The sequence below is a fragment of the Parus major genome, chromosome 26 (assembly GCF_001522545.3).
Source record: "Parus major isolate Abel chromosome 26, Parus_major1.1, whole genome shotgun sequence".
NCBI lineage: Eukaryota > Metazoa > Chordata > Aves > Passeriformes > Paridae > Parus > Parus major.
The window spans coordinates 2,107,279-2,121,826 of NC_031795.1; the positions used below are offsets into that span (position 1 = coordinate 2,107,279).

General features: G+C 45.7%; 1 protein-coding gene across 10 annotated transcripts in view; it reads left to right on the top strand.

The window, feature by feature from the left end:
* Window positions 1-14,525, top strand: part of KCTD20 (potassium channel tetramerization domain containing 20) — a 29,481-nt gene extending 14,956 nt beyond the window's left edge. For 3 of the 10 annotated variants that reach the window (XM_015650647.3, XM_015650648.3, XM_015650642.3), the window contains exons 2-8: window positions 5,475-5,659; window positions 6,315-6,594; window positions 7,609-7,711; window positions 8,209-8,329; window positions 9,267-9,464; window positions 9,903-10,013; window positions 11,420-11,868. In XM_015650647.3, the coding sequence (XP_015506133.1) occupies window positions 5,512-5,659; window positions 6,315-6,594; window positions 7,609-7,711; window positions 8,209-8,329; window positions 9,267-9,464; window positions 9,903-10,013; window positions 11,420-11,712 (1,254 nt within the window). In that variant the 5' untranslated portion in view covers window positions 5,475-5,511 and the 3' untranslated portion in view covers window positions 11,713-11,868. Of the gene's footprint in view, window positions 1-5,204; window positions 5,660-6,314; window positions 6,595-7,608; window positions 7,712-8,208; window positions 8,330-9,266; window positions 9,465-9,902; window positions 10,014-11,419 lie in introns of those variants that run through there. The other 7 variants (XM_015650649.3, XM_015650643.3, XM_015650645.2 and 4 more) reach the window with 5 other exon arrangements.
* Window positions 14,526-14,548: the final 23 nt, after the last annotated feature.

Consider the following 14,548-nt stretch of genomic DNA (forward strand, 5'->3'; position numbering starts at 1 on the left):
CGTGTTTCCTGCTTGCTCATATTTCTGAGAATAATTGTACATGGGAATGTTTTTGTAGACTTAAAGGAGTGTTGTCACCTTAAAAATTAGTTGTTTGGAGTTTTATTTCAGTCATGATGGTTAGGCTGTGGTTTAGGAAGAGGGGAGGATTGTTCACCAGCTGATTCACTCACTGCTGGTCCTTCCTCACCGTTTGCAAACCAAATGGTGAAGTAAAGACACTCATTTCCACTACTTTACTCTCTTACATCTTCTCTCTTGCCATGCCAGATAACAGTGAAACCCTGTATAAGCTGTCAGGTCTTATAGCAAGGGCTTTACTTCTCAATGGATTTTGGCAGCTAGGCTTTTCATGATTTTTCTTTGAAGTTTCTGTGAAGGTCTTCATACCTAACTCTATGTCTCTTTAAAAAAAATTCCAGTGATAAGGAATATGTCTTTATAAATATAATAGAATATTGTGTTTCTGTAATACAATAAATAAAACCCAGAAACCAGTAAATTTGTACTGATGCCCTTGTGTTCTCTTGCTTAATAAATGTGCTGTATCTAAAAGAGTTTTCTCTGCTAGCCACGTTGCAGCGTTTCTCTTCACAGCACACATAACCTTGGTCATGGTGCTCTGTGCAAGTGAAGCCATTCAGCTCTTCCAGTACTGGGATGAGAGCTGTATGCATTGGGAAGTGTCTTTGGAAGTGCTTTAGATTCCTTAGGGTGCGGAAGGATAACGTGCTGAAAATGTCACAGCCTCTTTACATTCCAGAACACTTCCTTAACGATTGCAAAGAACAGGGATCAGCCTCTTTATCTCTGCAAAGCATTTGCAGCATGAATTGTTTGTACCGATGGTGCATTGCAAAATTAAAGTGTTTCCGCTTTGTGATTAGAAACAATTTACATATGACTTCCATGATTTTCCCTCAACAAAAGACAAGGCTCTAGACAATTTCAAATAGAGATGATTTCAGTGGGACCACCAGCACAGGGTCTGGAGACAGAGATGTTTGTGCAGTTGCACAGCTCATTCTTGACATTATTGTCTTCCAGAGGAAGGAGGGGCTCACATGCTTCAAGTCTGGCAAAACCAGCAGGCAGAGCCCGATGGGAATTTTGATTTTTGATTCTGATACTGATTCCTTCAAAAAAATTGAAATTCCAGCCTTTCTCTTGCTGGAGGAGTTCTTTCTCTGCTCTTTAGTGCTCAATGTGACATGGGGCTTTTGCTGCTCCTGAGTGCCCAGCTCCCACAATCCAGCTGTGAGGCTTCAGCTCCTCTGTGGACCTGATCCTTCAGAAGCTGAGCACGCAGACAAGTCACAGAGAGAGGAAAGACATCATCAGGGTGCCTGTTCGCTGCTCCTGAGCCATTCTGTGCTACCAGCCAATTTACACTTCCCAGAGGGTGGAAACGTGTGTGGAAGGAGCCCTCTAAGGAGGGTGGTAACCTAGGAGTGTTTGTCCTGCTAGCACAGGGGAGCTGCTGGTGCAGGGCTGGGGAGCTGAGAGTGAACGTGCTCCAAGTCAGTAACACCTGAGTAGGCAGTGGGCCTGCTGCTCTCATCCTGAGGATTAGGTCTCTGCCTCTGTGTCCCTGTTTTCTCTCATAAAATGCTTCCCTGCAGTGCTTCCCAGGGCTCTTAGGAGCAATGAGCAGTTAATATTTGTAAAAAGCTTTGAAGCTGAGTGGTGCTAATTATTATTTATAAGCATTCATTCTCACCACGGGTAGTTCTCCTTGATCCTGGGCATGAAAGGAAAACAGGACATTTGTAAGCTGGTCAGGCAGGAGTTTGGCCTTGAAGTCCTTATGTACTTGTTTCCCCACTGGGTTCTGGGTGTGTTTGCAGTATATTTGTCTCATTAAATGACCAGTTTGGGGATTTGTTGTACCAGCCAGATGTGCCAGAAGATCTTTTCTCATTTCCCTCAATTCTGCTGACACGCGACATGCAGTGTTTTGGCATGCCAAGAGGGGCCAGGAGACAGGGAAATGCCATCAGCCTGAGCTGGGTTGGATGATCAGCAGGACTGGATGTTCCACTTCCAGGAAATAGGAATGTCAGATCTTATGCTTGGGACATTGCAAAGAGCAGCTGTTTTTAGCAGGTTTTGCTGGTGCTCAACTTGGTGTAACAGAAAAGAAGGGGGAGAAAAAAAGTGTCAAACAGCTGGGGCATTTTTTTCCCTGACAATCCTGTTTAGCAGATTAAGTAGCAGAAAGGGGGGAATGATAAGGGGAAATCGGTGTATCATAGATCCTGTGTAACTGGTGATAGTTCTGTAAATAATTTCTGAGCTGCTGTTGTTAAGGACTCTGCTGAAGTGTGTGCAGGGTCTCTGCATTTAATTCAGAGCTTGAGGTGATGAACAAAGATTTCAACATTTGCCCAACCCAGTTTGGTTGTTGTGAAATTCAGTCTGTTGGTATTTCATGCTATTTGACATCACTTAAATGGGGCTTGTCAGGCAGTGCTCTGGGGAAGTTATGGAGTCTTAAGTGTCCCTGAACAAAGCTGCTCTTTGCCTTCATATACTCTGCTAAATTCATCTGATTTCCTGCCTAATTTCTCCTCTCTGCTGAGTAATACATTAAATAATCAAGAGATTGTTCAGGCACCCCAAGGGGAGGTCGTTGGCAGAGCTGCAGCAATTGAGCACTCCTGGAAGAAAGGGGCCCAAGAAGTAAATTTTATGCTTATCTTGTTTTCTTAATGGCTTTCTTGTCAGCTCAGAGTAAATTCTGTTCCCTGGTGAGTGTGGTAGCATCAGCTTTGTCAGGGATATTGTTTCAATATAGAAAAGTTAATGCAGGGGAAGAGAGTTCCTGAGCTACAGCCCAGTGTGGTGTCTGTTCCTCTAAGCAGCCTGGGCTAGTGGGAGGTATCTCTTGAGATGCTTTAGGGTCCCTCAAACCCAGAGCATTCCAGGGTTCCTCCTAACAGCCAGCAAGTCTCAAGAATGACTCCTCTTAAGGGCTTTCCCTTAGAATTAGGGTTATGATTGTATACGTGCTCGACAAGGGTATTCTTTTCCCCCTCTCAAAATACTTTTCCCTAAGTAAATCAAACTGCATTTTAAAGAGCATGTTTTGGCTTTCAGTGCAGTTACCAAATTTTAAAGCATTTTGGTTTAGATTACAGATTGCAGAATGTTCTGAGTTGAAAGGGACACACAAGGATCATTAAGTCCCACTCTTCAGTGAATGGCCCATGCAGGGATTGAATGTACAACCTTGGTGTTATCAGCATCATGCTCCAGCCAGTTGAGCTAATCTCAGGGTCAAAGCATACAATGTAATAATTCAGTGAATGTGTTTGAAATCGCAGTATTAGTTGTATAAATACTTTAACATTTGCAGTCTTGAAAAATTCCATTTCCTCACAATAATTACAGTGCTATGAAACAGGAGATAGTTAATTTTTTGTTCTACTGGATATTATCAATTCTGGAATTGATTTAAAGGCTTTGGGAGGGAGTGCAGTTTGGGCATTTTTCACCTTCCAGGATGTTTTTGAGTATTTGGGTTTTCATATTTAGATTTCCCTCCACACCCACTGCCCAGCACTGCTGGACTTTCTGCCACCCCTTTGCTGCTCTGACACACGAGAGAAGAGGGCAGACAATTGCTCAGGTTGTTCACACATAGTTTCTGGGACACAGTGGGATTGTTGGGCTGTCTGTGAGGGGCCAGGAGCTGGACTCGATAATCCCTGTGGGTGCCTTCCCAGGGATATTCCCTGAATCTCCCTGGAAGATGCTTGGTCATACAGTTTAGTTGTGGGTGGTCCTGTGAGCAGCAGAGAAGTGGATTCTGATGCTCTCCTCTAACTCAAGATATTCCATGGGTCTATTCCCACATACAAGGCAGCACTCACAGGAGTTTCTGGTGGGACTGCTGAGGAAGGTTTCTCCATGGTCCAGGCAGCCAGGAGAGAAAAGCAGCCCAAAAGGGGAGATGGAGTTTTCCCCCACTGGGTATTTTGGTAAGAACAGAGGAGGAGGCAGTGTTCTGGGTGCTGTTCAGGTTGCTGGGACTGAGATGACCCTTGGGGGCTCCTTGTGTCACTGCGCTGCCAGCCAAAGCCTTTAAAAAAAGAAATGGTTCTGTTGTTGCCAAAAATCTTCCTTTGGATGACCATCACATGATGTGTTTGCAGCAGATTTTCTAAAAATATACAAATATAATAATGCTGACAATTTAGAATTAGGTTTACAGAACAAAAGTAATGAATTGTTACTCTTTTTTTAAATTCTCATTAAGAATGAAATGCTTAATTCAGTAATGCCAGTAAACTTAATGCTAATAACAATGGGCTTGAAACCCAGCACTGAACTGCTCATTAAAGCCTTCATCCTCAGCAGGTGCTGGCCAGAAAACTCAGCAACTCTGACTTGGCATTTGCTGTTTTATTAGTGCTGTGTTTTATCTGCTTTGTCTCTGCCATGGCAGAGTTCTGCCAGACATCAGAGATGGCACCCGCAGGCTCTGCAGTCTCCATTCAGCCAAGGGAAAGACACAGGACAATTGTTCTGCAGGGGTGAAATTGGAAAAATTAATTAATGAGGAAATTGGTGGTTTATGTTTGAGAGAGTGAAAGGAAAACACTTGAAGCCAAGAAAGGAGAGCTGGTTCCTGTCCAGGGCAAAACAAATGCCAGAGGGAATGAGGGAAAGAGACAGCAAAGAGATCTGATCTGTTAGGAGATACAAAGGAGTGAAGTGGGTCTTAAAGATAGAAGGAGGAAGGAATTTTACTCGGAAAAAAAGGAAGCTGTGTCTCTGCATATGCTGGAAGAGCATTCCAGATCTGAGTGGCAGTGGTTAAATTATCGTGTGTGAGGCTGCTCCAGCCCTGGCTGTTCTGCACCACCCAAGTGTTTGTTGTGGGACTGTAGTGGGTTAAATACTGGGGGCAGCACTTTGTGACAGCATGGCATAAATCAAGAGGGAAGAACCAAAACCAAGCAATGACTGGGAGCAGGGAACCTCCTGGTAAAACCTCAGAGTGGTTAAGAGGCAGTGCCTGAGCTGTTAACTGGGAAAATATTTTATTTCAGCCTGTACCATATTACAGAGCTCATTTGGCCAGGACTGGGAGTCAAGAACATAAACATTTCTGAAGGGCTGTAGAGGTCTGGAGGAGTTGCCAAGAAGGTATTTGCAGAAGCACACATGTGATCTAAAGATATCAGTGGCTTTAGACTTAGCTTTAAAAAAGTGAAGATCTATTGATTAAATAGATTTAATAGACCCCTCATTACTTTAAAATCTTTCTTCCCCCCCCCTCCTCGCAGGTGAGGGTAGGGGCACAACTACTACCATAAGCCTCTGAAACAGAGTTAAATACCTGAAGAAATGCCTTTTGAGCCTGAGGGACCTTTTTTGTGATACCAGATACAGGGATTTTAACTTTATTGCTTGGGAATTTCTCCCAAAAATAACAAACTGGATTCACTCTCCAGCTCTTCTCTTAGGAAACGCCACCAACTCCTCACAGCACGGAGGCCCAGCATGAATGGGAACTGTGCTGGGGGCACAGAATGGTTGAGAAATCTGGAGTCCAGCTGTCCTGTGGAAAACAGAACTGTAGCAGCCCATGAGTCAGAAGAAAGTTCTGTGGTGTTAGGAGGTCACAGCCCTGCAGCTCCCAGGACTGAGGGTAAGGATAATGCCCTCAGCCTTGTAATCTTTAGGGGAGATTATTTTTTGGGCTTTAAGGGGTGTTCTGTTTTGGAAAATGTTCCAGTATCACAGGGCAGTTTGCACTGGAGAGTATGTGCTCTGCCTGTGCCAGGCTGCTCTAAAGGACAGAAGTTCACAGCAGAGTTCAGCACCTTGGCAGGACCATGCCACGGGAAGGCCCTGGTCAGCCTGGAGCTGGCCCTGATCAGATTCACTGCAGGCACCTGGGCAGTCCTGTGTGCCCACCATGGACTGGCACTGGGCACTGCTGCCTTGCACCACTCTGGTGAGGTGTGTGCTGCTGCTCAGCTTCCTGTGGCAGTGCAGCCAGCAGCCTGGGTCTGTATTTCTGGCCTTGTTTAATTCCTGTGCTCCTGCCCTTTGCACCTGAATTCATCTTGCTTTAGCAAGGAACATTAAGCACCATGGTTCATCAAAACATCCAGCTGCTGGTTCAGTTCAGTAAGTTCAGTTCAGTCTAGTTTTATGTCATATAACATCACCCTGGCAGTTATGGCATCCTTAATTATCACATGAGTCAGTTTTCTCATTTCAGTAGGAAGTGTTACTATGAATCGATGTTTTTCAATAAATTCTGTCCTCCCTTTGCAATGTTTGTTTGTGTCCCTCAGGTTTGGATTCTGAATGCCGACACAACACTTGCCCAGTAAGTCCCCAGATCAGTAGCATGCTGTCTGCTCCTGAAGAACCTCACAACTGCCATATCCCAGATGGAAATAAGAGACAGCTGGAATATTTTAATACCCAGGAACGCCATGGATGCTGTGCATTGTCTTCAAGCAGCAGTTCCCAGACAGTAGCTCCAGAGAAAGTGACCCTGGTGGTGGATGGCACCCGCTTTGCAGTGAATCCCCAGATCTTTACTGCTCACCCTGACACCATGCTGGGAAGGTGGGTCACTTCTGTTACCTTCAACGTACCTCAAGGCAGTCTAAATGTTTTTTTAATGGAATAAACATATCATGTTTGTTTTGTGATCTCATCTGTACACATGATGACCTCAGTCTGAATTTGGCTGTGAGTGGGGCCCAGAAGATGTGCCCAGATGGAGAGTTGGTAATTCTCTAGATAAGTCTCCCTTTGGTCCATGTCCATCAAAAAATGCACACTTTTAGCCAAAGGCGGTCTCCTTTTGCCTTCTCCCCAAGTGTGTGCCTGGTCTGTAAGCTGTACATCTGTCCCCAGCTGATAATCTTCCTCCTGAATGGGGAATATGATAATGCTCCATCCTCTCCTGCTGCCAGCTCTCGATACTCACCCGAAAGAGAAGTTACTCAGCTCCTGCTGAGGGGTTGGAGCCTGTTGCTGCACCAAGAAATCCTCATTTGCTATATTGCCAGCATTTTCCCCCTCTCTGACCAAAGGGTTCTGTTGGGTCACTGACCCTTGCATGGATTAATGTATAAAACAAGGTATCAAAAGCCATGTGGAGTTATCTAGTGTAGGTCAGTGCAAGGGCTGTATTGCCAGGGGATTTTCTGCCCCAGGACTGAATGATCTTTTCCTTTGGCTTGTTCCTTAGAGTGCAGTAGCCATAGTAACAGAGGCCAGGCCTCCCTGAGCCATCTCTTGTCCTTATTTACTAAGGAAGAGATTGGAGTGGAGGTTTAAGTTACTCTGTCTCTGTGTCACTGCTGGGCTTTATCACAGAACCAAGGAATGGCCTCAGCTGCCATTCTCTGTCATGAGCAGGGACGCCTTCCACTATCCCAGGTTACTCCAAGCCCCATTCAGCCTGGCCTGGAACTTCCAGGGCTGGGGCAACCCCAGCTTCTCTGGGCAGCCTCTGCCAGGGCCTCCCTAGCCTCACAGGAAAGAATCTTTAAACCCCAGTGCACCTGTTTGTCTCTGGAATAAATGCATTTTGATGTTCTTTTGCACTTACATCGTTCTTTACCTCTTCAGAATGTTTGGGCCAGGCAGAGAATACAATTTCACCCGGCCAAATGAGAAGGGCGAGTATGAGATCGCAGAAGGGATCAGCTCAGCCGTGTTCCGCACCGTGCTGGTAAGGGCAGCTCTGCAGGTGGGGAGAAAAGAAAGAAACAATCTCTTTGTCACATGTGCACAGATGAGCCAGCTCCAGGCAGCTGTGCTCCCTGGGACATTCTGGTTTTACATTTTGCATTGTGATTTCTAAAGAAAAAATATAGCAGTCTTTGGTATAAGTCCACATTTCAGATATTTGCTCATGTTGCCTTTTACCTTTTCTGTGTCCTGCTGTTGTAATTCCTGAGCTGTATCCTGACCTTGTGGTTGCATATAAAGATGTTATGAAACCCTGTGCCATGGAAAAGTTTTAACTGGAGCTCATTGTTATCAGACCCTAGAGGATGTGCAAAAAGATGTCGATTCTCAGACAAGCAGAGCTGTTTTACTGTAGTCAGAGCTATAGTTTCAGTATCTCTCCAATATCAACAAAAGAAATAAAGAACTAATTAGGAATTATCATAGTCCAAGATGTTCTTAATTTTTTCTCTCCAAAAGCTGTCCTTTTATTCACAGGATTATTACAAAACTGGAATCATTAACTGCCCTGATGGGATTTCCATCCCAGACCTTCGAGACACGTGCGATTACCTCTGCATAAACTTTGATTTCAACACAATCAAATGTCAAGATTTAAGTAAGTATGGAGACAAAACAGTGTTTAGGAGATCATCTGCAGGGTGTTCAGCACTCTGATCCTGATTCAATGCAGTTCTTAATCTTATGCTTTAGTTTAAGCATGAACAAGTGGATTTCAGTGGAGCTCAAGTTGCATTTAAACAGCTTCCTTTTGGCTGCTTCAATGCAAAGTGGAGTGACTGAATCCTTCAGAACACAGGCTCTTTGCTCAAAAAGCAAATTATAAACATTTTAGTCCCTTTTTTAACAGGAGCTGAGCAGAGCTTGCTGCTACTGCCAACAAAATGAAGGCTAAAAGCAGGATTATAACCCCTATCCAAAATGTACCAGAGAATCATGAATAATTTAAGCTAAAGGCTGATGGGCAGAGCAGGAACCAAGGATGTCAAATCTGGAAAGTAGTAGAATTCCTGATCATGAAGGGATTTGATTTGGAGCAGCTTTTTTTGGGGGCATGCTGGCAAAAACAAGTACTTTTAACACAGGCAGGTCTGTGAAACGTACTTTACCGAAATGGGGTGTGTGGTATCATAACAGGCTGTGGGTGGAATTTCCTGCCCAGTTCTCTGGTGAGTGATCACAGAGAAGGCAGCAAAATGTACTTTCAAGGGCAGAGGTTGTTACTGGAAATTCAAGTTAAGTATCATACTGAATTAATTATTCAGTCTGTTACTGTTTCACTGTATTGATTGGAGCTTGGTGGGTTTTTAATGGGAATGGAATAGTTCTGCAGTGCAATTTGCATCCCATTGGAAATGCAGTCTGCACTTCTGACTTTGCCAGTTCTTGATCTGGAGGCTGTCGATGTGTCTGAACATATGTTGAGCATTTTGTCTGAGGAGGAATACTGGCTGTGCTCTTGGATGGATCTGGGAAGTGCAGAGCTGAGGTATTTTCATGCTGTAGCAAAGCTCCTGTGATCTGTGTCTCCTCAGGTGCTCTGTTACATGAACTCTCCAATGATGGGGCTCACAAGCAGTTCGACAGCTACCTGGAGGAGCTGATCCTGCCCATCATGGTGGACAGCGCGAGGAAGGGGGAGCGCGAGTGTCACATCGTCGTGCTGACCGATGAGGACACCGTGGACTGGGATGAGGATCATCCACCTCCCATGGGAGAGGAGTATTCACAAAGTAAGGGCTCTGCACTCTGTTCCACACACACACAGCCATAAGGAAAGGACACGTTCCCAAACTGGCTTCCTCCAGGAGGAGATGCTGGCACGTGGAGCCGTTATTTGTGTGCTCTGCATGAGCTGGTGCTGCTGGAGGCAGGATGCCTGGCTAGTTAGAACTGATCCCAGCACTTACTGCACTGTTCCTTCTGTTTCTGCCTCCCCCTCAGCCTTTTCCTGGCTCCTTAGTGAGGGAATATTCTTTGCTTTACACTCCCATCACCACCCAGTCTATAGAGACTGATGTGCATCTCTGCCCTCCCACAAGGAAGTACAATTAATCCCAGTGAGGAAAACAGACACCTGAAGTAATTATTGGAATCCACACCTGGCATAGCAGGGCATGTCAGAAGCAGGGAGAAGGTTCCTATTCTAATCACTCCTTTTATTTCTTAAGTCCTTTACAGTTCCAAGCTGTACAGATTCTTCAAGTACATTGAGAACCGGGATGTGGCAAAAGCTGTGTTAAAGGAACGGGGCCTGAAGAACATTCGCATTGGCATCGAAGGTAAAGTGCTGCTTCAGCTAGGGAAATGCATAACCAGGTGACTCCACAGTCAGTAAAGCCTGATTTCTTTTGGGCTCCAGGCATTTCCTAGTTTACTCTGTGTTTTACATTTATCTTTACGAAACTGGTTAAAACTCAGCATGTTTTACCTCTACCGTGTTCCACTGAAATTGGCCAGGGGGCTTGAAAGTTAAAGGAAAGTAAAAAGTACATAACATGTATGAGAAGGACTTGTCTCCTTAGGAATGAGTAAACAGGAAACAGGAGTCAGATGTTTCCACCTGCTGATCCAGTCATTCCCTTAGGGAGCTTAGAGAGTGCTGGGGTCTGTCCTGGGAGACTTATTTTTGTAGTAGCTCTGTTTGCTCACAGAATGGTTGGTGCTTTGCAATGCCTGCAGACTGACTACACACAGTGCTGCACCCTCTTGTCAGAGAATCATGGAATTATTTAGGTTGGAAAAACCCTCTGAGATGATTGAGTCCAGCCATTAACCCAGCACTGCTAAGCCCACCACATCCCCAGATGCCACATCCACACATCTTTTAAATCCCTCCAGGGATGGTGACTCCACTACTGCCCTGGACAGCCTGTGCCAGGGCTGGAAAGCCCTGGAAAAGAAATTTTTCCTAATATCTGATCTAAACAGCTCCAGCACAGATTGAGGCTGTTTCCTCTTGTGCTGTCCCTGTTCCCTGGGAGCAGCCCCCTGTGGCTGCCCCTTCCTGTCCAGGAGTTGTGCAGAGCCAGAGGGTCCCCCTGAGCCTCCTTTTCTCCAGGCTGAGCCCCTTTCCCAGCTCCCTCAGCTGCTCCTGGGGCTCCAGACCCTTCCCCAGCTCCATTCCCTTCCCTAGACACACTCCAGCCCCTCAATGTCATTCTTCTTGTGAGGGACCCAAAATTGAACACTGTACTCAAGGTGCCTCAGCAGTGCCCAGCACATGGGGACAATCACTGCCCTGGGCATGCTGGACAGACCATGGCTGGTACAGCCCAGGTGCCTTTGGCCTTGTTGCCCACTTGGGCTCATGTTCAGCCTTGACTCCTCATTTTCTCCCCACATAACCTCACGACATCCTCATAGTCCTCCTGATTTATCTGCCCCTTTTTCCTTCTCATCCTCACCAGCTCATCTTTTGGCACATGGGGATGACCTGCTCTGTAGCTTTAAGATTTCCTTCTTGAAGGATGTCCAGCCTTTCAGAACTCCTTTGCAGGGGAAAAGAGAGCAGTCTTTTGCAAGCCAATAATGCTAAATGTGGAATCTGAGCATTTGTCTACAGAGCTGTGTGTGTGTCCCACCCAGACCCCACACTCCTACTTGGATGTTCTAGAATCCCATTGTCCCTTTGTGAGTGAGCACAGAAAGGTGCAATGGAGCTGAGTGGCTGTGTCTGTGTTTCCAGGGTATCCCACCTGCAAGGAGAAGGTGAAGAGGAGGCCCGGTGGCCGCTCTGAGGTGATCTACAACTACGTGCAGCGGCCGTTCATCCAGATGTCCTGGGAGAAGGAGGAGGGCAAGAGCCGCCACGTTGATTTCCAGTGTGTTCGGAGCAAATCCCTAACAAACCTGGTAACGGTGGGGGATGATGTTTCAGAGGACCATGAAGTTATAATGCATCACCCCCCACAAGTGGATGAACTGGACAGGCTGAATGCCCCCTTCTCCCAAATGGTTGTTAACGATCTACCGGATTAGTGTGGCTCAGGGTGGAGAATCCTGCTGGATGTGGGAACCTCTTGCCGCAGTTTCAGCCCAGGTGATGGGACACAGACTCCTGCAAGGTGCTTTATCCTCATTCATGCTCTTACTACGTTGTCATATTTCAAGCATGTTAATAAAGAGCCACACTCCATAGTCTTAATTGTGCAATCAAAAGCAACGTCTCCTCAGACAAAAAGAAACGATCTGTTGTTTCTACTACAAAGGCTTCCGGATTGTGGGTGCTGAATATTTTATCTAAACTTCTGAAAGAAGAGCACAAGTGCGTAGAAACGTTTTGTTTGACATGAGAGAGGAAATTCTGGGCCTGTCAAGACAAAGCTTTCTTTTACCATTAGGCACAGCTTTGTGAGTCACAGAGGAGTGAACATCAAAGCAGGACAGATGATACCCTTTATCAACCAGCAGAAATGTAGCACAGTGTGACAGCGAAACCCTGAGCACGGAGGAATCTGTTTGCACTGCCACCTGGCTTTGGATCCAGCGTGGTGTACTGCTGCCCTAGGGAAGGAGGAACCAGTTCCATAGGAGGCATATGCCTGTTCACAGGAGTTCCCCATCTGTACTTCTCCGTGAGATGAAATCATTGTTTTTAGGGATGTTTTCTGTTAATTTCAGTAAAATGAGTAGATCATGCTGAAGGAAAACCCAAGAGACTGTAGCTGATATTTTACCAATAAAATAAATCTGTTAATACTCAAATAGATGTAAGAAGCTTTCTAGAGGTGACTGTGCATGCTGAAGTTGAGTTGAGTTGTCTTCTCCATCCCCTTGCTAAGACAAAGCCAGTGGAGGAGCTCGCAGTTTAGTACGTGAGTAAAATCCTTGGTCTCATCAACCTTAGTCAGTCAGAATTGCTGTAGACTCTCCTAGGAGCTGCTGCTGAAGCTTTAAAAAGCCAGCTACTTTCCTCCCAGTTTGGACTGACTGGACTGTTTTGCTGTCAGGCAGGTAAGTACCAGCAGTAAACCAGCCCTCAGTAGAGAAAAATGTATATACCTGGGAACAGCACTTCTTTGCAGCACTGAATGTATTATCCTGATCTGTGTGAGGCTGTGGGAATTTGGCTTCAGGAACAGGCACACTCCAGGCTGGTTTAGCTCAGGTGGATTGGAGCCTCACTGGTCCTGCTCCTGCAGCACTGAGTTCGCTGTGGGAGTTCCCTGTAGGAACTGGATACTCCACTATTGCTTAACCCCTGATGAGCACAGTTCTGCCCTTCCTCAGAACGGGGCTGCCTCAAAAAGCCATCCCTTCTGATGGCTGTGTAAAGGCTTTGTGCACCCAAACCAGAGTTTTTAAACATGGTGCTGGTGCAAAGAAAAGCTGAAACTATTCAAGAAGAAAGAGAGGGACAGAGCTCCTGACAAAGCTGGGCAGGTCAGTGCTGCTCTGGAACCTGGATTGCCTGGGTGTTGAGTTACCTGGTCAGGCAAAACTGAGGTGTAGGTATCAGTCTGGCCCTAGAAAGTTTAATCCTATTTTGGCAGGGCTGCAACATCAAGCAAATTTGTATTGTTCTCCTGACTGCCAAGTTCATGGTAGATTGAGCAGTGAAGTTTGCTTCTGGTTGCTGCTAACGTGTTTGTGGTTTTCAGTGCAAGTAACATAACAGGATCAAGCAGAAATTTTTAGTTGCAAGTAACAAATCTCTGCCACAGCACATTTTAGTTTCCATTAGTATGGATACAAATTGCATTCTCTCAGTGTTTCTGTTCTTAGCTTCTTTTTCAAGTGCAGCAAATAGATCTCTTCTAAAAAGAAGTGCCTATAGGAAGATTTCAGGACCACCTAAAAGTTCCAGGTGTTCAGATGCCCAGATTCCACTTGACTACTTTAGAATTCCTCTCTGTGTCAGGGTCAGTAGAGAGAAGTGTCCTTTGGTGCCTGCACAGAGCTGGGGTGATGTCCAGATACTCCATTATTGCTCCAGATGAATTGCTATTTATGTGGTAGACAAAGGAAGACACATGGCCCGTGAACCTCCACCAGGGGCCAGACCAACCCCACTCCTTGCCTTGGAGATGAGCTGTTCCTGGGGACAAGCACAAGCACTGGTGAGCCCAGCACTGCTGGAACTTGTCCCTAGGCCCTGAGTGCTTAGCAGTGCTGGCTCCCTGGCTCTGTGATTGTTTGCCAGTGTGTATTTATTTCCCCAGCAGTGTCAGGCTTAAGAGTGTTGGTATTGCCCAGCTGAGCTGGAATTGGAGGTTCCACATGTTCTGCTCTAAGGACTGACGTGTGGGTGTTGTTCAGAGCTCCTCCTCAGGACTGTGTCAAGGCATCAGGTGCTGAGAATTGCACCTCAACAGCACCTTTTGGGATCTGACAGCTGAAGTACCATATCCAGCCAAACCAAATCCCACCCAGTGTGTCCCTGAGCCAAGGGATTCAGGAAATTTATTAAACTGCACCAGGCCCTCTTGGGAGTTCCAGACTGTCAGTGCCTGTAGGAGCTTGTGGTTCCCTGTGCAATCCACTGGACCTTCAGCATGGGATGGACATATCCAGCTCCCATGACTTCCATGCAGTTTTTACCACTTAGCCACTCTAGTTTATTGGCTTTCCCAAGTAATTACTCATTTTGGACTTTACTTTTTTTTTTAGTAGAGTTCCATTGGAACACTGAATCAAATTTTAAGTGTTTGCTTCTCCTCCTCTCACAGTCACCTACTTCAAGTACAAGGTCAACTTTTGTCTTACTCTAGATGTACTGAAGTGCTCCTGTGCTGTGTATGAACCCCAGATGTATGGTTTCTTTTCTGTATTAAAATATAAATTATATGTGACTTGTTTGTCTCCTTTAAAAATG